Here is a 26,396-nt window from a genome sequence, read left to right as displayed (position 1 = left end):
CCACACACTAACTAAAATAGAGATTCTGGAGTGCCCACAGCAAAGAACAGTTTCAAAAGAAGGTCCGTTAAGCAAAATATTCAGTGATTTTCCTGGAGCAACCCAATTGCTTCCCGAGTTTTCAAGTTCGGATTCTGAAATCACGGAGCTCTGTAGCCATTCTTAAGGCCATCCAGCAAAAGGACGACGCACACACCATGAAAAAATCCTGGCTTACCTAGTGGAAGCCAGAAATTTTGCCTTCGTCTTATTACCTCCAGAAAACACCAGTTATGCTGGCGCTGTATGGACGAGCTCCGTACAAAGGAGACTCACTGAAATGCAAACTGCCACCCTTAAGAAACGCAGTTCAGTTTAATAGCACGGCAGAAGTCCATATCTGCGATGAACTAATGAGAAATTTGAGTAAAATTGTGGTTTAAACAGCCACCTTGCATAGCAACCCCCCCCCCCCCCCCCCGAAATGTGTCAAACTGCATCCCAAAGGTGCAGTTAGCCCCGTATTACCACCACTTGCCTAAGCTGCTCAGCATCAACATTAAGGTAACCACCTCAACATGTAGACAAGCAGACTAATAAGCAGCACACCATGGTTGTATCTCGCAATCCTTGCCTGGGCTGAAGTGATAGCCACCATAGATGTGTGCAGCTGGAGATGGCCGGCAGCTAATTCACATCGAAGTGGTGCTAAGGCTCATTTGCAGGATACTAATGCTCATAGATACCACTCGTGTGTTAGTGATGCAAAACAAGTGCATTAATGAGTAGAAAGTCTCAACCTCTGGCTGCCAAAGGACGAGGTCTGGCGGTTTCAATGCCAGAAAGACATAAACAGTAGAAAGCATGGGGAGCCAATATATACTCGCAGAGTCAAAGCTCAACTTGCAGTCACACACCATCATGCTCGAACAGTGCCGCCTTGTCATGGTTTTCTGCAAAGCCCACTGCTTGGATGCATTCATTTCATTTCATTTCATTTTATTACCTTAAAGGCCCCTTAAAAGGGGTGTTACATAAGGGGTGACAAGAGTAAAAACACAAATTCACAATGACAGGAAAGTTTCTACGTTATCGGTGAAAAGACTTGGGCAAGTGATGATGGCAACGTTGTTCGGAAGGCCGTTCCAGTCTGCGGCTGCACGAGGAAAGAAGGAATTAGAAAAAGTGACGGTGCGTGATTGTGGACGGGCAACTTGTAGGCGATGGCTGGTGCGGTGAGATATGCGTGCGGGTGGAAGAATATAAGGTACGATGTGCATAGGGCTGTGGAAGAATTTGTGAAATAAAGACATGCTAGCAATGCGACGGCGGAGCGATAAGGGTGACAATCCGGATGCTGTTTTTAAGGACGAAACACTGATGTCATAAGAGTAGGATGAGTGAATGAAACGAGCAGCACGATTCTGAACAGATTCGAGGGCATTGATGAGATATGCTTGATGAGGATTCCAGATGGGCGACGCAAATTCTAGTTTGGACCTGACTAATGACTTTTCGTTTCTCTTTTCGTTTTTCTTGAGTGACGGATGGTTGGTTTATGGTTTGGTTTATGGGGTTTAACGTCCCAAACCGACTAAGGCTATGAGAGACGCCGTAGTGGAGGGCTCCGGAAATTTCGACCACCTGGGGTTCTTTAACGTGCACTGACATCGCACAGTACATGGGCCTCTAGAATTTCTCCTCCAAATAAATTCTAGCCGCCGCGGCCGGGATCGAACCCGCGTCTTTCAGGTCAGCAGCCAAGCACCATAACCGCTGAGCCACCACGGCGGCTTGAGTGACGGATGATAGACCCACTAATTACTGGGCATTGCAGTCAGATTAGTGCATCCGCTTTGTCACCAGGAAAAGCAGCTTCTTCTAAAAAATGTTGGCGCTGAACAAACTTGAACTGGTTCCTTTCATGAAATTCTAGATGTCGCGTAGGTGTGCCTGCTGGGCTTCCGATCCATCCATATCAGTTTGGTGCTTGATTTTCTTAATTTCTTGCAAAACGCTTTCAAATCTCTGCATTCTGCTCTGTTAACTTTAGCTGTCTTGAGAATTCTGGGCCGCAGCAAAACTGAAAGCAGAGAATAGAATACTCAATCATCAGTGAAAAAGATTGATTATCTTCACTTTATAACTTTTTAAATATGTAGACTGAGCCATACTGAGTTGCATGCATTTTAAAACCATTATTTCTCTAGCGCAGAGCCAAATTACCGGCACTTCCTCTTTAGCTGCTCAGACATTCTTTCTATAACAGCCGAAATTTTATGTAAAAAGAACTTCAGTTTTACACATTTCTTACAGTGAGGAGTGGAATCGTAGACAGCGCTCGCACGAGTGGTGCCGTGGCGAGGTTGAAACTAGGTGCACTGCTCCGGTCTCGGCTCCAGAACTGCATCGTCAGGTGGTGCCTGTATGCAATGTGACACGATAAGGAGCTTGGAGCGTCGGATAGTTACTTTTGCCACCGAGATTGAGAAGAGTAGTACAGGAGACATTAACCAATGTGCAGTATATTGTGGGTGTATCCCTGCATGCCCTCTAAAAGTAAATAATTTCCAAAAATCTATGTACACAATAACTAAAAGAAACAAGCATGACATATGTCAAACACAAATGAAATAAAACCATAACAATTGCAAATGTTACACCAAGACCCTTAAGAGGGGAGCCTGGTAATGAAAAAAAATTTGCAATAATGTAGTCACAGTTAAAAGGTCCCAGAAAGGGGTATCTGAGGTTGGCAAAAAAATACTTGCATTATGTAGAGCACAGGCCACTGAGCATTCATGCCGCGTACAATACATAAAAAATGAGTAGATAATTTACAATACATTTTCAAAAACCACCGCTTGCGAGGCTCGCAGAAACCAGCGGTGGTGAACTTCCGCCCGAATCCGAGCTCATTACGTCATATTAGGGCTCGTTACGTCACCAGCGCAGGGCTATCATTGGTTCGCCGTGGCAACGTGAAATCACGCATTTAACAATCTAAAAGCTCTAGATACTTCACATTCTTACTCTTTTGGAAACATTTTGCCTTTCAGCAAGGAGAGCTGTCGTTTATATGCATGTTTACGCGGTTATTGTGTGTTCAATGTCAGAAATTAGTACTGCACTTCCGGTTTACAATGCTGTCGTCTGCTCGTACCGCTTGTGTCACTCTGCCGGCACCGCCGTCGAATTGAATCGAGAACCTAGGTGCGATTCGCAGTCACCACGGTACTGATTTCTGTTGTTACCTCCGTCGTATGCGCAACCAAAATGGATCGGCTGTGCTATGTCGTTGGTTGCAAAGCCAGGGACTGGCAAGATGTTGCCCTTCGGCACTGTCTGCCGAAAGATGGAAGTGAGTGAGCTGTCTGGCTTCAGCGCATCGGATTGCTGCATTCGGAGAAACGCCAGCACCTCCGCGTCTGTGGCCATCATTTTACGCCTGACTATAACTACAACCCCGAGCTCCTATGGTGGTCAGGTGTGGGATTGATGAAGCTCAGGCTGAAGCTGACAGCCCTGCCCACACTGTTTCTGCCAAGCAGAAAGGTAAGCAATCCTGTGCACAAAATGCAATGCGACACTTCGCACGCCACGTACGGTGCAGGTTGCTCGGACCAGTACATCACTGCATAATGATGCGTGGTTAAAAGTATGCCTTGTGGTATAACAATTAAAAACATTGAGCCCGCTGTTGTGCGTTTGTAATTGTCAAAAACGCACAACACAGCAAGCCGCTAGAGCACTCGACAGGGTCTGCGAATGTCTGCACAGTCGTTGAAAAAAGTTTGCTGGATGCAGATTCGTGAAAAAAAAATTTATTGCATGGAGGTAAAGCATAGCAGATCACGGAAATGCATAGGCACATGAGGAGACATGCGTGCTCCATCTGCTACAAAAATACAATCTGCCTGTCTGCTGAGGCAGCGCAGAAATAATATTTTTTTTCCGCAAATCCGCATCCCACAAACTTTTGTCAACTGTACCTATTGCATCTATGCAACTGAATTTTCAGTAGCAAATTAACTAACAAATATTTTATTCACTGCAAACGTTACGCAAAAATTGAGGTGCAACACACTGCATCGTTATTTTCATGATCCATGCGTGTTATTCATAAAGGCGCGTTCGCACTAGGCCGACGATTGGCCGATTTCAATCTGACGATGGTCGGCGGCAGTGATTTTCGTGCTGTCGGCGCGTCGCACTGCACGGACGCCGACCGAGCGCCGATCGTCGCCCGACGAGCGCATCGCCGTCGCGTCGGCGACATAGCAGCCGTCGGCCGACCCGTGTGTCACACTCTGCCGACAACAGCCCCGACCTCACGCCGACGTTGTCCTATCCCGACAGCTCGACGCTGCTGCTTCGTGCATGCAGCTCGTCTGCTAGCTCCGTTGCTGAAGGCGTCGTGGAAATCGAACATATCTTTTATTATGGGACGAGTTCACAGTAAAGCGATGTGAATAGTAGGCCTTTTATTATAGCACAGGCGACTTCCAAAGCGCCGTCAACTGTGGCTTCGGTGCGAAACCAGCTAGGCCTAGCGACGACTAGAGCAGCCTGGGACCAGCGCGCAGTTCGTCGCCTGGCGTTGCCGCAGGCGGTGTCCTTGCCGAAAGATCCACTTTTGCACAGGCACATTGCTGTTGCTCTAATCTAGGAAGCATCCTCTCTGGTATCATGGCATATTTTGTATTTTCTTGTGCGAACGTGAAGTACGCCGAGCATGCCGGCCGGCCGGCCAGCCTGGATCCCGTCTGCTGGCGTCATAAAAACGAGCTAAAATGTGTTCTTGACGTAAATAATAAACCCTGGGATAAGAAATATGAAAAATGTGTCATTTCTGAGGATCGCTGACCAATACGCTTCTTCCCTCCACATCCTTTCCCTCTGCCCGGCGGACCCTACCCCGCGGGACCTAGAGAACCTCAAGACCTGGGAGGACTGGGAGACCCTGCTGCGCTCGGAGGTCCCGGCCGTGCAAACCATCGCCACCGGCCGTGCTGCCAGTGTTATGGACCTCAGGAACATAAACACTTGAGTGCAGTGGGGTCGTGCTGGGACCCCGGGGCGTGCCCCGAATTCCTGTGTAAATAAAGTTTTTTTCTCTCTCTCTGACCAATACTGAGCTGCTGGCAAAGGTAACGACTGTGATACGAGAAAACTTCTTGCCACAACCACCTCGCAGCTGCCGCTGGCCCTACGTTGGGGTCCAGCTTGCCTTGCGCCCTCTCTCTTCGCTGCTGAAGGCGTTGTGGAAATTTAGCATACTATTATTTTATTGTGAGATGATGCCGTTGACAGTAAAGCGATGTGTAGAGAAGGCCTTTTATTATAGCGCAGGCGACTTTCCGAAGTGCCGCCCCGCTGCAGCTTCGATGCGAAAGAGGCTATAGGCCTAGCGACGATCACGGCAAGCAGGCAGCAGCAGAGCTCGTCGCCCGGAGTGCCCGCGAGCGATGCCGTTGCCGAAAGCTCGAAACATAAACAGGCATGCTTTGTTGCTGCTCAAGCAGTCTTTATCTTGTTATATTTGTACACCATCCCAAGCAGCGCTCAGGCACTGCTGCACGGCGGCAAAGTGCGACACCCGTTGTGGGCGGAGCTTGGTTAGAGCAGCGCAGCGATGCTCACCGTTCCATGTGTCCCTGCTTGCAGTGGGGCGGCAGTTCGCAAGCGACGATCGGTGCGGCGCGTCGGCCAAGTGGCCATATGGCTTGATGAATGTTGCTGCGCGTGCATTATTTGTCTACATAATGATTGCACTTCGCGCTCTGAGCTCGGTATTCGCTTTTGGTCGGCGAATGTTTTCGCTCGGCCAACGATCTGCCCAAGACACGTCTGCCGATAGTCGGCGTCGCGTCGGCATCGGGGTCCCGTCGGTCTAGTGTGACCGCGCCTTAACAGGAATACAACATTACACAAGGGGAGAATTTTTTTCTTGCATGATTTGGTGTTGGTCCACCTCTCTTTCTGATATTTTTGGTCTACTGTGTTGTCAATTTCATCCTAGTTTGCAACTTTTTGACTACGTGACAGAGATCGAGTAGCCTAGCTTTGCTAAATATGTGCATATAGAGAGTATATGAATGAACCACTTTGATATATGGTGCTGTAAATGAGTTGCCATTTTACTTACAGCACCCGAACAGACCAGTCTGCAGCAGAAAGCAGTGAAGCTTCCAGTGCATCTGCTAGCCAGGTACAAACAGCAGTAAGTAGCAACATACATTGGTTGCCATGTGATTTGAGTTGTGTCTTAGCTGGTAGAACTTCTTTAATTTGTTGCTTGATGCATCACAGTTCCATTTTTTAGCATCATTACACATTATGCGCTTCATGCACAAGAAATAAATACCTTTTCATTGCCTATGTGCTGCTGACAGTTGTTTCATGGCATGAGGTAAATGCAGTGTAGTCCCACTGGTATGGACCCCATCAGGCAAACCATTCAAATTGTCCATATGTGATAGCAGTCCCCTGCTTTCCTGCACATGCATGGCTGACATACGCTGTGAAGTGATGAGAGTATATTCAATAATGTTTGCTGTGGCATGTTCAAAACTCAAGGCTATGCTTGTTCTCAGCTAGTAAGAATGTCAGTTGTAAGGATTACGTATGGGAGCCTTTTTTTTGCTCTGTAAGCTTTCATATGAAAGGTAATGGTAGCAGCATTGCTATATGTCGTTCTCCCTCATTAATCCAAAACAGTTCAGTAGGCCATAAGCTCACAGCTTTTAGATCAGTGCATCTGCCTCTTTCTAGGAGCCAGTTCTGATGTGCACATGCTCTGCTGAAAGGCATACCGTGGCGACATGGACAGAAGCACCCAACTGCACACTGCAGCACCGGTCTTTCGGTAAGTACGGACAGTGAAAAAGAGGTGAGCAGTTCTTAGAATTGCATATCTGGATATGGTAATAAATGCTGAAAATTCTGACAGCTGCACAGGTGACCCTGACCATGAAGGTTTTGGTTGCGGCCCGGATCCAGACCGACCTGCCAGCACCGCTGTCTCCCATACCGCCAAGCTTTAGGGCACAGGGTGCTTCAACGCCACTTGAGGCAGCACAGGGCAGTCTGGAATGGGTGGAAGATGAGGAGGAACCAGCTGCAGAGTGTGACACAACATACATGCCATCATTTGAAACAAGTTTTGGCAGGTTTGTGAAATGTATCATTATAGTGCATACATAAGCATGTGCTCAAGTACTCTTTGTGGCAGATCTGTGCTTACACTGTTTGGCTGCCAAGCGTGAGGACACGGTGTTAAATACTGGCGCCCAGTGGCTGCATTTTGGTGTAGGTAAAGTGCACAAAACACCCGTTAAAGATCTCCAGGTGGTCGAAATTAATCCGCAGCCCTCCACTGCGGCACCCTTCTTTCTCTCCCTTCAACCTTCCTCACATTGTGCTTGGGCTGTCAACTGAGAATGCGACAGTTACTTTGCCTTTCCTTTCCGCATAATTAATCTACATATGTGTGTTGAGGTGTGCTGTGAAGTAAAATACTAGGCAATGCATTTAGATAAGATATCTCTTACTTTTTCAGTAGCAGGTGAAGCCTAATCATCAGAGCATGAGCCTGACAGAAACCTGAAGATACCAGGAACCTGTTTTCTCAATAAAGTATAATTGTGTTTTATCCAATGCGGATGACTGCACTAATTATGTTGACATTTCAGTGATCACAGTTGTGTACTGCATTATGAAAACTACTAGCAGGACTTTATTATATACTTACGGTTTGCAGATGTTTACGAGCTTGGCCGTGTCCTCGCATTTTTTTGCTGTATTGTTAAACATCTATACAGTGCGCAAGTCACCATGAGTTTTTGTATTCCGGCGATATTCATTTTGCATTGCCGTGAAAACCTCAGGAATAGAGTAAGGCAATAATAGAGCCACCTTTTCATTTTGCAAAGTCAATAATAGGCTGCCTAGAGGCTGCAGCATTGCGCTGCTTCAAGTCCATCAACATCCAGACCATCAGCGAGCGCACCTTTTACAATTACCAGCGTGGCTATTTGCTGCCTGCCATAAATGAGGTATGGCTGCATGCTTTCGTATCAGCATGCCCTGAACAGCTTCATAAACACTGCAGCTGTAACCAGTTTCATCAGGGAAAGGCAACACAGGAAAAATGGTGGATCACTCTGCAATACTGTAGGCCTTTCTTCAGCAAATCTTAATGTGTTTGTTGCCAAGCAGGAATTAACATGGTACAATTTTACTTTTCAAAATTGTGTACGTTACTACATTGAAGCAGTTAATACTAAGATTCTGTAAATGCAGGGCTCTATTAGGTACAGCACCAAGTGAGCTCTCACATATCCAGGTTCCACTATGCATTTAAACTCGGTAAGGCGGACCACTATCTGCATCAGAAAATGTGTTTTAGCACTGTGAACATAAGCTTGCACTTGTATGGTTCCGACATTGCACAATATTTTTAAGCATGAAATGTTTTTAGCTCCCGTTGTCGGCAGTGTGGTGACGTCACGCCGAGACTGAGAGCCAACATCCGGGCACTGAATTCCACTCATCCAGGCACTGAATTCCACACATCCAGGAGCTGAAACGAGAGCATCCGGGCACCGCACGAGATTTAACGAGACTCATACGTGATCTGTTAGGGGCTTTGAGAGAGGGCCGCTTAGAGCACGAGGGGAGCTCCACGGTGAGAAGGGCTTTGGGCGGAAAAACTGCTTCTGCGCTGTCCCACACTCACGCATGTAAAAGACCGGCCGCTGCGCCTTCAGCTCATGATGTTTTCCCCTTTGGCAGGCAGATGTATATACACGCTCGCGGAGTATTCGAACGTGCTGCATATTTATTTTTATTTATTTATTTATTTATTTATTTATTTATTTATCATCATACCCACAGCGCCATTGGCTGGCATTACAGTGGGGGGGTAGAAGAAAAAGTACACAAATGCCACCGCGTGCAGGTGGTTACAAAAAAAAAAGATAACAATGAGATAGAAAGAACACGGAATTATTATACACAAAAAAATGTCACAGCATGGAAGAAAATGAATCATTTGATAATATGGACACTACTTCCTCAGGCAGCTTGTTCCATTCCGAAACCGTTTTGGGGAAAAAAGACATTTTAAAAAGGTCAGTCCGGCACCTGTATTCTTTAACTTTAAGTGAATTATCTCTACGTAAAGACACGTAATCAGGGTTGGCTATATATTTGGTTCTGTCTATTCCAGTTCTAGAATGAAATATATTATGAAATAATTTTAAACGCAGTACTTTCCTACGTTTTTGAAGTGAGTCCCAACCCAAAGATTTTTTCGCGCTCGTTACACTAAAATATCGCCCATAGTTATTGAAAACAAAACGAACGGCCAAATTCTGAACTCTTTCTAGCTTTTGAACGTCAAGCAAGGTTTTCGGATCCCAGACAGTGCAAGCATACTCAAGTATGCTTCTAACGTTTGTATTATACAGCAGTTCTTTAGTCTTTAAAGGGAAAAGTTTAGCGTTACGTCGCAGGAAACCTAAAACACGACAGGCTTTGGCAGTAACGAAATGCACGTGACGATGCCAAGACATTGAACTTGTTAAATATACACCAAGATATTTAAATTCCAACACTGAAAGCAGTCTGCTATTATTTATGTTATAAGTGAAAATATGGGGAACCTTCTTTTTAGTGAAACACATATGTACAGATTTTTGTAAGTTAATATGCATTCTCCAGTTCTCACACCACTGGGCCACTTTACACAAATCCTGTTGTAATGCATCGCAGTCACTTTGATCGTTAATAATTCTATACAATACACAATCGTCCGCAAAAAGACACATGTATGATGAAGTACCTGAAAAGATGTCATTCATGTAAATTATGAACAGTAATGGGCCCAAGACGGATCCCTGAGGCACCCCTGATGTTACAGCCACCTCATGCGATTGTTTCCCGTTGACAACAACACATTGACGCCTAACGTTCAAATATTCTTTTATCCACCTAATAACGTTCTCATTTATGTTGTACCAGTATAATTTTTGTATTAATAAGGAATGTGATACAACGTCAAAGGCCTTCTTAAAATCTAGAAAAATACAGTCAACAGAATATCCCTTATCTAAAGCACTTGACAGGTCATGTACAAATTCGGTAAGCTGGGTGACACACGAGTAACCACTGCGAAAGCCATGTTGATTAGTATTTAATAATGAATGTATACTAAGATGATTCATAATACTAGTATAAAACACATGCTCTAAAACTTTGCATAATACACTGGTCAAGGACACTGGTCGATAATTTGAAACAACATTCCTAGGTCCCGATTTATGTATAGGTACAACATTAGCAAGCCTCCATTCATCAGGCAAGGAGCCTTCCTGTAATGACTTTGTGAAAAGAATTTGAAGGTACCTTGACAACGCAAAAGCGCAAGAAGAGAGCAGGATCGTGGGTAAGCCGTCCGGACCAGTGGCACTGTTATCTTTTAAGCGTTCTAAGAGCGACACAATTCCTCGCTGATCAAATTCAATGTTCTCCATGGGTTCCGTACAGTTCAAGGCAAGGCGAAAATCGGCAGGGCTATTGCTGTCCTCAGCAGAAAAAACTGAGCTGAAAAACGTGTTAAAGCACTTGGCTTTCTCCAGATGATCATGAACGATACTTCCGTTGTGATCAAGTGGCGGGATAGACAATTCATCCTTTCTGTTTTTTTTTATGTACTGCCAAAATTCTTTAGGGCGATCCTGGATACGCATGTCGAAAGACTGAAAGTAGGTAAATTTAGCCTCTTTGACCGAAGCATTCATATCCTTTGTAATCTTTTTTAACTGATCCATGTTATCTTCCGACGGATTTCTTTTGAAGCGCGCATATAGTTGTTGCCTCTTTTCAACGACTCTGCGCAGCGCTTTTGTGAACCATGGCTTGCTTTTGCTGCGACGTTTCGTCATCACCCATGACGGCACATGCTGCTCACGCAAATCAAAAAGTTTGGCTGTCAGTGTGCGCCACAGCTCATCAACGCTGAGTGAATCAGACAATGTTTCGTACACATCGACATAGGATTCAAGTGCCCGGGCTATCTCGGGGAAATTTGCCTTTCGGTAACTGTAAATGCGCCGATTGCCACAGTCTTCAAGTTTAACATACTGAAAGTTCATTTCCGCTAAAACACAACTGTGATCACTGATACCGGGCACTACAAGGGTAGAACAAGCTGCCGATGGTTGGTTAGTGAATAATAAATCCAAAACATTGTTGCCACGGGTTGGCTGCAGCACTAATTGGGATAAGCTGAATGAATTGCACAGATTTAACAATTCTTTGCCTACTGCGGAATTGGCTCTAGACGGAAGACATCCTGAGCTCCAGTCTCATTCAGGAATGTTAAAGTCACCTCCAACAACTAAACAGTCAGTTTTAACAGTTTCAATCATATCAGTTAGGTCGCTGATGGGTTCAAGCTGATTTCCAGGTGGCCTGTAAAACGAGCAAACTGATAGTAATTTACCATTTAAAAGTCTAATTTGAGCCCATACTGCCTCACATGTCCCAACATCAATTTCCATCTTACGAGAACTAACTAAGACGTCCACCAGTATAAATACGCCTCCTCCGTGCCTGTCTCGATCTTTTCGATAGCTGATATAGTTACTCGGAAAAACTTCGCTATCACTAACATCCCCATCCAGCCATGATTCACATCCGATCACAACGGAAGGTCTCGCCATGTCAATTAGACCATGTAGCTTGTCCACTTTATTCTTAATACTTCTGCAGTTTAGTACTAGAATCGACAAAACAGAGTGATCCGGCTTAACTTGTCAAGAGGCTCGAACTACCTGCCCCTGAGATTCGTCGTAAATGTACTTGACATTATTCAAGTAAAGGACATCGTATTTCAGATGTGCTTTGCCATTGGGTCCCTTGCAAGTTTTGGCGTAGTCCCATAGCATTTTCCTCTTATTTCGTACTGGTTCAGAGAAGTCCTCTGAAATGCTAGTAGAACTTCCTTTCAATTTCTTCGCATTTGACAGAACAGCCTCTTTCTCTTTGAATGAACTAAAATTAACAATTATTGGGCGAGTTCCTTCTGAACGGAACCGTCCGAGGCGATGGGCTCTTTCGATTCTGGGGTCTATTCCCAGAGTAGATCTACACAAATCTAGGACAAGTTTTTCAGAAACTGGTTGTGACTCGCGTTCATCCTCGTCCTTAATTCCATAAAAGAGCAGATTGCACCGTCGAGATCGATTTTCAAGATCGTCCACTTTCTTCATCAGAGTCTGCCACTCGGAACGCTGTCTTTCACTACTCGCCCTACAGTCCTCGACAGCGGCCCTCATTTCCTCAAGACCTACAATCTTTGCTTCTAAATTGGCCATACGGGCATTCAGATCCGACATAGCTGTTTTGTTTTCATCCTGATAACTCTCGATAGTTGCAAGTTTTTCCTTAATTTCTGTCTGGCCTTGCAAAAGCTGCTGCAGGATTGCATCGCTAGGTCCTGGGTTAACTTCTATGTCGCCGCACAAAACCAGAAGCAAAAGGTAAAACGCAGCTCTTCGAAATAAAGAAAAACGACACCTTCTGCGTAACATGGGTCTGTGTGCTACAGAATGAGAAGAAACGCATGCATACAATACAGGGGGTGGAACCGGCAAAGCATACACTAAACATATATTGAAATATGTGTCACTAACCTGCGTGAAAAGCAGTAAATGCGTGAGCGGCAACGCCATTTCGGTATCGCCGGTTCCACGCCCCAACGATGAAGTGACGATTCCCGCCTTTTGTAGAGTGTAGTGGCACGGGCTGTAAAACCATGGTGGGTTGACTGGCACCGCACAATGTCCAAAATCGGCTGCGAGGCACACACAATCGTTGAAGTCGACCGTGGTTAGCACTGGTGAAAGCTTGGTGAAGGAACCAGTATCCAGCGTAGACGAATCATGCACAGCAGACAATTCCTCGGCATGAAAGCAGTGACTTGAATAACCAGCGATGAATACCTGCGTGAAAAGCAGTAAATGCGTGAGCGGCAACGCCATTTCGGTATCGCCGGTTCCACGCCCCAACGATGAAGTGACGATTCCCGCCTTTTGTAGAGTGTAGTGGCACGGGCTGTAAAACCATGGTGGGTTGACTGGCACCGCACAATGTCCAAAATCGGCTGCGAGGCACACACAATCGTTGAAGTCGACCGTGGTTAGCACTGGTGAAAGCTTGGTGAAGGAACCAGTATCCAGCGTAGACGAATCATGCACAGCAGACAATTCCTCGGCATGAAAGCAGTGACTTGAATAACCAGCGATGAATACCTGCGTGAAAAGCAGTAAATGCGTGAGCGGCAACGCCATTTCGGTATCGCCGGTTCCACGCCCCGTTGCGTCTCATCGTGTCAGCGTACGCTTCTGCGTCGTCCTGCATTTCAATGCCGCCACCATCACAGCTGCTTAAGCCGAGCAATGGAGCCTGACAGAAACCAGATACAGCTGACAAGGCAGGGCGGAAGAGATTCCCCAGACACTCACAGGAAACGATTGCGTCCACATGGGCCAGTGCACAGTATGTGTGGTGTGTTGAACACTAGACCCATTTCAAGACTTTGACTAGTACCATCTACAACCAATGTGTTATGAACGTAAACATTTCATGCTTACTCTACTCTCAGTTATGGGAGAGGCAGAGATTTTTTGCATTCCTACAGTGCCTTTGTCATTGCTATGACGATCCAAAACCTTGTTCTCTTTAAGGAATTTTGAGATTCATAAGTTCATATTTATTTAACCAAACAAATATTTACACCACTTCTTGCAGCTGCCATTTGTAGCGAATTTCTTAAGATAGAAAGCATAGCTACCATACATTTCTAGCAAGTAACCTGCCTAATAATTGAAGGATAATGAAGAATGATTGTTGTCTTGCCTGCAGCTTTTTCAGGAGCAGCAGGCTATGCTGGCAATTGAGCTGAAAGGGGCGCAGCTTGACCTGGCTGGTGACGGTCGCTGCGACTCGCCAGGTTACAGCGTCAAGTACCTGACCTACAGCCTGGTTGGCCGTTCGAGTCGGCAAAATTATCTGCTCTGAGCAGGTTTTGGTGAAAGAGGTGTGTTCTTATTATCTACAAATAAAATGCATAATGCAATAATTGCGCAGCATTGCCATAAGGATAGAGCATCTGCCTTGCAAGCAGGAATCTTGTGGCGTAAATAATAATAATATAAAACTGACTTCATTTACATTGCTTATACAGAGCCCAGAGGGTTGAATTGGGAAGGATAAAAGTTAGTGAAGACAGCCTCAGCAATCTTTGATTTGCAGATGATGTTTCTCTGTAAGTAACTGAGGGGAGGAATTGTAGTGCACGCTAGAAGACGTGGACAGGCAAAGCAGGAGGGTGGGTCTAAAAATTAATGTGAAAAAATCAAAGGCAATGTTCAATAGCTTCCGCAAGGAATAACAGTTTACTACAAGTAGTGTGGTATTGAAAGTAGAAAGTGTGCTGTCTCGGTCTCGGCCAAAAAGTGATTGCCGATAAGGACTACAAGAAAGAAGTTATCGAGGGAATAAGATGTAGCTGTAGTGCACTTGGAAGGCTCGCTCAAGTTATGAAAAGCACGTTACTGATATCCCATAAGAGTAAGGTAAAATCTTGAAGGGAGAATGGGCATGGGCAGGACATGCAGTGTAGACACAAGTGGCACTCCTTTACGATAATGGAAAGCGTTCCGGAGGAAGGCGAATGTAGCAGGGGGCAACAGGGATGGGCGGATGAAATTAGAAAATTTGCGCAGGGCAGAACTCACTGGATGGATACAGTAGAGGCCACTTTCCTGAAGTGGACATGGCTAGGCTGATGACTGTAGTGAATGAAAGGAACGGCTGCAAGAAGCTTCATAGTGTAATTACTTGTTCCGTTTGTAGTCTGAAGCAGTGCCGAACAGCATGGAAATGAAAAGAGGGGCTGCGGAATTGCCTAGAGGGGCTTGAAAATGCAGGCATCGCCATCTGTTCACTAACAACAGGTAACACTCGAGGCTACTATACCTAGCCATGACACAAAAAGCCATTTGGAGCTTGGGCGAAACATGCATTGTGAAAGCGCGGCATGTTCTGTCCTATTGTGCGTGTCACATCTAAAAGAACTGCATTCGGACTATGCTGATATCTGCTAGTAAACTGTTATTATAAGCTGATTTCAGTACTAAGTTTCTGGCATGGCGATCACTTATTTTTACTATTTTAGTTTTGTTAGCCATTTCATTGTAGTTGTGGTATACTCAGTGCATAATGCCAGAATCAGAAACATAGCTCTAGTTAAAAACACCTTCACACTGAGCACACCCTCAACATGCTGCAGTGGCTCAATGCCTTTGGCATTCAGCTACTAATGCCAATGTTCTGGGTTCGATCCTGGCCACGGTGGCCATATTCTGATGGAGGCAAAACACACAAACATCTGTTTGTTGGTTGTGCAGTATCAACTCACGTTAGTGAAGGCCTAAGTTAAACGGGAGCACCTCCTTGCGACATCCCCATAGCCTATGTGTCAGTCCGCGACGTTAACTCCACAATTTACTATTTATGCAAAGACAACCTCTTCTGTTTAGCTGCTGTGATGTTCAGCAGGTCCTGCCAGAGAATTCCTTTCTGAGCAGTCACAGTGCCTTGCCTGTTCTTGCTATCCATCTTCACACCGGCACCATGGTGTCAGGCGATTCTGCAGAGTGGAAAAGCCAGGAATAAAACACTGGTTTGAAGTGTGGCATGTTGCCAAAGGTAAGTAATTAACACTCTATTATGGTATTACTATGAGAGGGCTTTGTGAGGCTTTGCAAACCTGACATTCTTCAACTTGTTCTAGGTCTCAAGAAAAGCTGTGGGCCTCCAGTCGGAAGCACAGAACCATCGAAGGGTGAATTGATGGCATCATCAACCACCTGTACTGGGTGGCCACTATGGGAACGGGGAACAGGGACTTGGTGGTCAGCATGTGGATGAGCCTGCTCAACCACGTCTGCAACCAGCACGCTGGCCACGAGGGGCTGTACAAAGAATGCATTCATGGTCCACTTGAAAACCGAGAGTGGATGAGACCAAGTAAGAGCTGCTGTTGAATGTCGTTTCTTGAATGCTTAGTCAATGGTGCATTCTAGGCTGAAGTAATGAAATGCTGATTTGGCTTGTCCATTCCTTCCAGATTCAAAGCAATTCCAGGCGCTGAAAAAAATTGTCGCCCCCCCCCCCCTTTCACTGCTGCGTGACATTCGTCAGCTGTCCCCGGATGACCAGATATTTTTGTTGGAGTCATTCCACAGCCTGCTGAACCAGTTTGCTCCCAAGGCTAATGCCTTCTCGGAAGAAGGGATGCAAGCAAGGTACATCAGCTCTGACATGCGGAATAGAATGGCAGGCTGGGCAAGTTAGTAGGCTTCCATAACAAACTATACAGGCCAATGTATGAATGCAAGGCTCCAGTAACATTTGAACTGTTTGAAAAAGAAATCGACAAACCTAGTTGAGCACTGTTTCTGGTTGACACAAAAGTGTTGTTTACTCATGATGATCACTGCATTTCACATAATAAACAAAGGTAGTAGGTGCATTAGGTGGCCATTCATAGCCATCTAACTGCTCAATAGTGGATAGCAATGCATGATAGCGATCCATGTGTGCTTTAAGTGTTTTCAGCATTGAGAAGCGTGTCTAGGATGACAATGCGCAGGTGTGCATGCTTGAGTACTGGATTAAAATTGATGCTTGGTTTCCTAAAGAAAAACAATTGTAAATTTAGTGCTGTTTCTGTCCTCTTCTTCTATGTCTTGCATCGTCTGTTGTGCTGCTTAAAAAAAAGAGAACATGAAATGCAAGCACGTCTTGATCACTTCTCTTGGCTCAGGACTCAGCTGGCTGTGATGCACTTCAACGAAGACACCACGAGGAGGCAAGTGGAGACGGCGGATGGTGAGCAGCGCTGGAAGGTGAAAACCTCAAAAGCAAGAAGGGGCCACTTCACTGTCACTCCGCTAAAAGAGGAGCCAACACACAGTAAGCAAACAATGCACGACTCAACACACCAGTAACATCATTGCTGGATCATTCCACATGAAGTGTACCAGATGCCTAATACGACCACCGATAATGTAATGTGGACATTAACCGTTGCTGTAACATGATGTTAGCGCAGTTCACCCTAAAAGAGATATGCGATGGTTGGCGCAGAGTGCCAATGAGTAATGTTCTTGCGTACCTCATAATTTCTTGATTTGCAGTATTTACAGAACGATGACTCAGCATGGTGCATAATGTCTTGCCTCTGAAACCTCTCTGGTCAATACGACAGCCTCAAGGCAGTCATGGTTTACTTTCATCATTTCATCATATAAATATGCATTATCGTAAAATATAGTTGCTGGAGCACCAACTTAAAGCCATTTACTGCACAGAAAAATGGTGGCAAATGCATGTTCTGCAGGGAAGACAGTTTGGCAATATGTACTGATGACAGTTGTGGATTTCAAGAAATTTTTTTTCTCCCGAGAAAGAGTTTACTAATAATGAAAATTTGTACATTACAGGCAACCAAGTATGTGTGTATTTGAGTAGTCTCACATATTTTTATTTGGAGGGCCTTAATTCTTAATTTAGGTATGAATCTCAATAGCTGAATAAGTCACTTTTGCAAGCTTTGGGAGCAATTTTCATTAAAACCGTTTTGCTTAACAAGTTCAAATTATTTGCAGCATAAACTGCAGCAACAGGAAAGGCAAAAAAAAATTATTGTTTATGTAAAAAATAGATAAAACACCATGCTTTTTGCCTTTTTTACAGAAACAAGGAAGCGCAGAAAATTCCTGCATCACTTCATTAATGAAGTCAGATGACATAACAAAAGTGAGAAATTCTAAAATTAAGATTTAGCATTGCACCTTGGTTTGCATTTGATTTTAAAATTTTTACTCCAACCAAATTTTGCTTCTTTTTGGAAACTGTAAAAAATGCTGAAGTGAGCAAAAAAAATTTTTTCAAGAAGAATATTTCGTTGGTATAGTATGTGCACAATCACCAACTAGTCCAATTTTTAAAAACATAATTATAGGTGGTCGCTTTCGGGATCTGGAACATTTTGCATGGAATGACTGTTATAAAAGCATTTATTTAGAAATTATACCCTTATAACATGGCCTTACATATTTGCAACAATATCAGAGGACTTACAAGTGTTTGGGTTAAGGCAAATGCATGTTTTATTTACCTTAGCCACTTGATGACGATTAGGCCAACCTGCACAGATATATCTAATACTGCTGTTGTGTACTTGAATGGTACCCACTTTGTTGCTTTTACCTGCAGACTACGTGAACACCCTACTGAAGGATGTGGTAGAAAGGTGCAAGCATTCAACGTACAAAGAAAGTTTCATCAAGAATGCGCCACGAAACCTGCACCACATGACCAGCCACCACGACCCGCCAACAAAGCAACAGCTTATTTCTACCCAACACTCCCAATTTCCATACCCACTCCACCACCACTCCCACTGCCTGCCCTACCATCAACATCCACACAACCTGGCAACGCTGACCCGGCCCTCTGTTACAACAGACCCACCAAGAGTGGAAGCTAGACTCCTCATTGTCATGAACATCGGCTTGACTGCACCTACTGCAAGACAAAGGCCTCTCCTATATCTCTCCGATTAACCCAGACTTGTGCCAGCTGCAACCACCTTATCCCAGCAAACTTCCTAATCTCATCCGCCCATCTAACCAGCCCACTGTCATTACCACTTGTGTTTTGAATTGCTCTGCAGAGCCTTCTATTCATTTCCTTATAATCTCAATGTACGCAAAGCTTTTGCATACATTGCCTGGACATCCCTTGCAGTGGCTTGCACCAGATACTCAGCTGCCTCACAAGTGCTGGCCTGCAACTCAATTTAAAGAAATGTCACTTTGGCGCCGGCAGTTGACGATCCTCAGCCATCTCATCTCTATAGACAGCGTCCTGCTAGATCTTGACAAACTCCGTGCGGTGGCTGACTTCCATAAACCGACTTCCACACAAGAACTTCACCACTTCGTGGGTCTAATTTTGCCTCTATCATTGCACCCCTTACGAAACTCCTAAATGGTCCCACTGACCTGCCTGCGTGAGACACGGCCTGCGGTGACGCTTTTGCTACGCTCCGTCTTCTAACTTTACCGCCTATCCTTCGACGTTATGACCCCAGTGCCCCTATCAAGGTGCACACCGACAAAAGCAGAATCTGCTTCGGTGCTGTCCTTGCACAGCACAAGCCCGCATTTTCTGAGAATGCCATTGCGTACACCAGCCATGCTCTCACCCAAGCTGAGACCATGACAGAAAAGGAGTGTCTCGCCATCATGTGGGCTTTAACGAAATTCTGCCCATACTTATATGGCCGCTCCTTCATCCTCCTCACTGACCATCACACTCTGTGCTGGTTGGCCCCACTCAAAGATCCCTCGGGATGCCTTGGACGATGGGCCCTTTGCCTTCAAGAATTCGACATTAGCGTTATCGGTCCGGCCATAGGCACTCTGCAGCTGATGCCTTGTCACGCTCGCCGCTGCCCTCTCCTGCGCCCTCTTCACAATATCTGCCTCCTTACTCGCAGCGCTCACTACCACGGACATGCCCTCTGAACAATGCCAGGATCCACAGATCTCATCCCTACTTGACATCCTTCTTGAGCCCTCTATGACTTCTTTCCCTCAGGCCCTCCGTCGCCAAGCTGCCCATTTTACGATCCGGGACGCTCTCCTCTACCGCTGCAACTACCGTCTCGACGTCCGAAAGTGGCTTTTGGTAATTCCAAGACAGCTTTGTCCTGAAATTTGTGCACATCACCATGCCGATCCTCAGAGCACTCACGCAGGCTTGCTGAAAACCTACAAGCAACTCCACCAGTGCTACTATTGGTGCGGAATGTATAACTTTGTTCATTATTATCTTCGCTCATGTACTGTCTGTCAGCAGCGGAAGTCGACTCCTCGCCCCTCGACCAGCCCGTGCTCTGGCTGGTCGAGGGGCATGCTTCTGTGCACGCCCGTGCTCTGCTCGCCCTTTTGACCATGTGGACATCAACTTCTATGGGCCGCTTCCATTCATGACCGCCAGAAATCGATGGATTATTGTCGCCGTGGACCACCTCACTCGGTATGCTGAGACCGCTGCCCTCCCTACGGCTACTGCTCGCGACGTCACCTTCTTCATATTTCATCACTTTGTCCTTCGTCACAGTGCTCCTTGAAAACTTTTTAGTGATCACGGGCGTGCTTTCTTATCTGAAGTTGTTCACGAGCTCTTGGATGCCTGTCACACAATTCACTGCACCACAACTGCTTATCACCCTCAAACAAACGGCCTCACCAAATGATCCAACCGCACTCTTGGGGACATGCTTGCCATGTATGTTCACTCTCAGAGCTCTAATTGGGATCAGGTTCTTATATTCATCACTTAAGCATACAACACTGTAGCTCAAGCAATGACCGGCTTTCCCCCTTCTTTCTTTTATATGGGTGTGAGCCTTCCTGTCTTCTAGACACCATCCTCCCCTACAACCCTGACAGCTCGGAATACACCTCCCTCTCTGAGGTCACCTGTCATGTCGAGTAGTGCTGCCAGCTGGCTTGCTCCATCACCTCCGAATATCAAAGCCTCTGCAGACATGTGTCCTATCCAGCCAAGCCTCCTGTTCACTTCTCCACTGGCTCATTAGTCTGGCTCTCTATTCCGCCAGCTTATTGGCCCTTACCGTATCTTGGAGCGTAAATCCCCTGTAAACTACATAACTGAACCGGTGACACCTTCTTCGGACCATCGCCACGACGTCATTCATGTGCACCACCTCAAATCTTAATACAACCCCTTCGTCGTCTCCTCGCCTTGAGTCACCAGGATGGCAGACATGAAAAAGTACTTCGGGCACTACTTTTCACCTGTGCAACTTGAAATTTATTCAGCAACATTGGTTCAACTAGACACTTCAAAGAGATGGCGAGTCTGCTAACAAGCGTATGGCAGAACTGTGGCACCCCTCACAGCTCTGAAACTTTGGGTCCCAGGCACTGCAGGAGAAATTTTTGTGTGGTCTCTGCTATGCGCAAGTTAAGCAGCAACTGCTAACAGTGGAAAAGGTTACACCAAAGCATGCGCTAGATAAAGCTGTAGCATACCAACTTCAACCACCAAGGACGTTGCTGCATTAAAAAGAAGGAAGCGCCTGCTTGTGTAGGGCATGTTGAGAAGGAAGGTAGCAGATGCTACAGATAAAACATCAAGGGGCATCCTACGGTGAAATGCAAGTTTTTAGAGGCTGTTTGTCACAAGTGAAACAAGGTTGGCCAGATCAGTACAGCGTGTAAAAGCAAATCAAGTGACACCAGTAAGGCATCACAAAGGACAAGCCGTACTTACAAGAAGAACAAGCAGCCTTCAAAAAGTCATGCGCATGCCATCGAACAAGATAGTGAAGCATTTTAACTCCTTGCGCATGACGACTAAAGCAAAAGCTGTCCGATCTGGCTGAAAGCACACATTGAAGGGCACACATTAGATATGGAGACGGACACTGAATCCAAATATTCTCTGGTGCTAAAGACCAAGCATGAAATATACCTCTCACATCTGCAAATGGAGGGAACTTAGTGCATCTGAAGACACTGACAGGTCAAACCTTCAGCCCCAATGGAGTTGCAACAACGTGTGTTCAGCTCTGTGTAATAGGTACTCAAGAACCTCCTCTTTTCAGAAGAGACCAGATCAAATGCTTCAACCTTCTCGAACTGAGCAGTGTATTGAATGTTGGCAATCAACTGGGGCAACGAGCAGACCAGCTGAACAAGATTCTCGGACGACTTTGATGAGAGCACTGGAAAGCTCAAGCACATCAAAGTAAAACTTTATCTTCAAAGTGGTATGCAACCCAAGTTCTGCTGACCACGACAAGTGCCATGTGGTTTGAAGGAGAAAGCGAACAGTAAACTTGAATGTTTGGAAGCAGTCGGCATCCTAACAAAAGTGAACCACTGTGATTATGCCGTGCCCATAGTGCCAGTAGTGAAAGCAAATGGAACTATCCGTATATGCAGAGACTTCAAAACCACGATCAAGCCTCACTTTGTGGTGGATCAGTATCCCTTACACTGCACTGAGGACATCTTTGCAAAGTGAGCTGGAGCACAAGAGGTTTCATAGATCCGAGACAAGCCTACCTAAAAATGAAGTCGATATTAAGTCCAAGCTGCTCTTGACCATCAACACAGAGTAGGGCCTGTATCAGTACAACAGAATGATTTTTGGCATCTCTCTTGTGCCAGCTGTGTGGCAGAGGACAATTGACCAAGTCCTACAAGGAATCCCAAAGTGTCATGCTACTCAAGATGACGCTCCTGTCACTGTAGAGTCAGAAGATTCACATCTCAAGAACTTGGTACAAGTGCTTAGAAGACTGCAAGAGTGTGGGCTCACAGCTAACCTCCACAAATGTTCGTTCTTTGTAGACACCGTAACTTACTGTGCCTACAAGCCTGCTGGAACTTGGTTACACAAGATGGAGGACAAGATATAGGCAGTGATGGACGCCCTTACACCGTTGTCCACTTCTGAGCTCAGGTCGTTTCTCAGTCTCGTGCACTATTATGAGAAATTCATTCCAGACAGTGCAAATCTTCTCAGACCTCTGTATGCACTTCTGGCGAAAAAAAGAGTGCGAGGTGGCAGATGCACTGCACATCATGTTTGTATGTCACAGCATTACAGAACGTACTGCTACAGACAATAGTCCTCAATTTACGTCACAAGAGCTTCGAACCTTCTTCATACAGATTGGTGTGTGATGAACTTTCAGTGCACCGTATCACCCAGTGACAAAAAAGCTTGCAGAAAGGTCTGTGCTGTCCTTCAGGCACAGTATGAAGGCCATGAAAGGAGAGGGATCTGTCATCAAGAAGTTGGCAAACTTTTCTGGCATACTGCATGGCACTCCACTGTGCTACTGGTGGGACACCACCAAACCTTTTCTTTTTTTGGGCGTGAACTACGCAATCGACTGGCTCTTTTGCGCCTGCAGCCCAGTGGACGTATGTACGAGAAGAAAGGATTATCTCAACCAAGTAAGCCGTACCGCTCTTTTTCTGAAGGGTAAGAAGTTTCTCTGCACACCTATAGGGGCACAAGTTAGTGGGTGTCCATAATCTCCATAAACAGAACAGGACCTCTTTCATATGAAGTGGAAGTTGGAGGAACTACCTGGAGACGTCACCTCGATCAACTGTGCAAAGGCTACACTGATGACAAACGATTCTGGACTCGGAAGCTGAATTCTGACCTAATATGCAGACCTGCCCAGACACTCAGATATCATCTGCTCGTGTTCTAGATGAGGGCAGCCCTGCATGCACCATTTCAACGTGCTCAACGCGATCAGTGTGCCATGCACTGAAAGACAAACTTGATGTTCCTCATGTAGCAGTCCCTGTGAGCCTCCTTAATCCTGCCATAGCCTGCCTCGTGAGAGTGCATTGAATGCCACAGAAACTGGACTAGTGAAAAATTTGCAAAGAAGGAAGTGTTGCGTGCTTAAAGCAGCAGTGTACCAAGTGTGTGCTGGCAACAGTGGGCACACGTGTGGGTGTTCGTACCTCTGAGCATCTTGTGCCGGGAGGCATGGTTTCTAAGTCTTGTACCGAGTTCCTTGTTGAGTAATAAACTAGTCCCAGACACAACAATGCCCACTGTCCAAAAACATGCAAATTCAAGGCAAAAAAGCACCAACACTCGAGTACTATGGCATCATTGGCGAAAGGATTCTGTTAGTCGATGCAAGGTCAAGAACAATGGGAGCAGTGCTCATGCAAAATTGAAGGAACTTGCATATGCATCACCTATACCAACTGCTTCGCAGGTCAACTCCCCACAAATCGAACACGCCCTCGCAATCAAGTAGGGTTGCAAGAAGTTTCATTCCTACATTTATATGGCTGCCCGCTGATCGTTGAGACTGATCATCATTCACTAGAAACCATCAGCAAGAAACCCTTATGACTACCACCATCAAGAGGAATCCCTTCTATAAAAAAATTATGTTCCAATGATTGTGTACCAAGAGAAGGAAAGACCTGTGCAATGCTAACCTGCTAAGCCGTGAGTGCACATGAAGTGGAAGTGCAGAAGATATGATTGTCATGGGCTTGGAAGTTCTCGCAATACTACATATGGGTGAAGATGACTTCAACGAACTCGTCAGAGATGAAACGGGACAAAGCACTGCAAAGCACAGTATGAGCAGTGCAAGATGGCTGGCGAAGACCAACACGACTGACGGAAGGACAGAAAATCTTCGCCACCAGACACGACAAAGTGTCAACTTAAGAAGGCCTGCTGTTTCAAGGTGACCATATAGTCATACTTGAGACATGGAAAGGCAGAGTGCAGAAGACCATGCACAATGGTCGTCTAGGCATAAACAGCAGTCTTAGATGAGCAAGACAGATGGCGCACTGGCTAGTCATGTAAAAAGACATTACAGATCTCACTGAAAGGTGCAAGGTGTGCGAAACATCACAAAGACAGCCACCTAAAGAATCACTTCTGCCAAAAGACGTTCCAAAGCTTGCCTTGGGAACGTGTGGCCGTAGACCTAGTTGACTGCAAAGGCAATTCCGACAATGTAATTATGGATAGCTATTCGGGGTGCATAGACTTTGGCGAACCCAAGAACGCAACTGCAGCACAAGCGATTCCAACAATGAAGCCTTGGTTTGCGACCTATGGCATACCAAGAGTTGTAGAGTCGGACGGTGGAGCCTGCTTCACAGCATATGAATTCTGAAAGTTCCAGGAAGACTGGTTGTTCCAGCAACAAATGTCCAGTCTATTATGCCCTAGGTCTAATGGCCTCACAGAGGGAGCCATACAGGCAGTGAAGAACGTCCTCAAATACTGTGTATTGCACGGCAGCGACGAGCAAAAAGCAATGCTGCATCTCAGGAAAGTACCTCGTGATAAAGACCTTGGCTCATCTGTTCAGCATCTGTACGGGAGAAGAACGACAACAGCAGTTCCAACCAAGGATGAAGTTCTGAGACCAAAAATAATCATGAGTGTCCCAAAGAAGGCCTTGAATGCATGCCTGAAACAAAAAGAGTACTCTGATAAAACTGCCAGGCCTGTGCCTACTGTGGGCATAGGTGACCATGAGTATGTGTGTGTGTGTGGGAAAGACCACAAAAGTGGATCTCAGCCAGGGTGTTGGACAGGCACCCACCTGAGAGGGTGGCTCCAGACAAATCAATGCTTATTAAGGAGAAATGAAACTATGATCCCGCTGGCTACAGCATAACTAAGCACCCACACACCGCAGGCAGGAACAATTGCACTTTCAGCTGAAGACCCTTACGAGACTCCACACTAGACCAGCATGCCTCCAAAACAGGACATGCTGACATTGGTGCTTGCTGAAACCATCGTGGCTCGTGTGGGCCGTACAGTCAAGCCTGAGGCTAAGCTCGACATCTAACAAAATACGGGGGATGTGACGGCACTAGACTGTTACGCTGCCCAGCACAAACTTGGCTCACATCACCTCTCTTTAAAGCCTTGTGTTGGCATATTTAGGCAGCGAATGCATTTAGTCTGTATTAAAAAGTAAAAGTTCAAGCTGTCAGTTAGTTACTCGTGACCATTCAAAACTTAGTAGCAAAGAACCTGTAGAAACCCTCATGCACAAAGGATGAGGGCACTGGGGGATTGGGGAGAGATGAAAAAAGAAGAAAACACCGAATGTGTGCTTATGCAATAAAAAGGATGACTTGTCAATTGCAGTAAATCTTTTTTTCTACTCACAAAGCTGGCAACAGATTTGCTGCTGCCAACTGCTCATTCTTGAAATTAAAGTTTTCATTTAATGTCACTTAAGCAAGCACACGTTTTACTTCGTGCACATAGTGGCCTTATTTAGGAAGCTGGAAAAACTTAAAAGGGGCATGCACACATCTGCTGGCCCTGCACACATGCTTTTATCCTGAAGCCACGCTAAAGCCCTGCCAACAGTATCAAAAAGTTGATGACAAACATAAGCAGATGGCAACACTAAGCAATAAATGTGATTTAATATACAACTGACCATAATTGTGCACGTACGACCATTACTGTACCACCATTAATAGAACATTACCTGCATTTAGAAGGCAGGGTAATGAAAGTTCACGTAGTTCTCTGAAGGAAACTCGCGCCGGATGCGGGTGACGACGCACACAGGTAGAATAACCTGGTTTCCCCTCCCGAGAGTTTGCCAGACGCACCGGGTAAACATTCGGTAGGCGGTGTACCGATATGTTCCGAAAAAGACACGGATTATGGGGAAGCATTACTGCATTTCAGACGAA

General features: G+C 45.7%; 1 protein-coding gene across 18 annotated transcripts in view; it reads right to left on the bottom strand.

The window, feature by feature from the left end:
• LOC149354548 (uncharacterized) overlaps positions 1-26,396 on the bottom strand; it is a 98,851-nt gene that overhangs the window by 14,634 nt on the left and 57,821 nt on the right. For 8 of the 18 annotated variants that reach the window (XM_089583400.1, XM_089583396.1, XM_089583392.1 and 5 more), the window contains 2 exons: positions 6,988-7,068; positions 2,294-2,402 (listed from right to left, as the gene is read on the bottom strand). In XM_089583400.1, coding sequence (XP_089439526.1) covers positions 2,294-2,402; positions 6,988-7,068 — 190 coding nt within the window. Of the gene's footprint in view, positions 1-471; positions 26,392-26,396 lie in introns of those variants that run through there. The other 10 variants (XM_089583401.1, XM_089583403.1, XR_016291346.1 and 7 more) reach the window with 10 other exon arrangements.

The sequence above is a fragment of the Amblyomma mixtum genome, chromosome 3 (genome assembly GCF_055824585.1).
Source record: "Amblyomma mixtum isolate Tamu chromosome 3, ASM5582458v1, whole genome shotgun sequence".
Classification (NCBI taxonomy): domain Eukaryota; kingdom Metazoa; phylum Arthropoda; class Arachnida; order Ixodida; family Ixodidae; genus Amblyomma; species Amblyomma mixtum.
The sequence above is the reverse complement of the archived record's forward strand: the minus strand, read 5'-3'. Positions and strand labels throughout refer to the sequence as shown.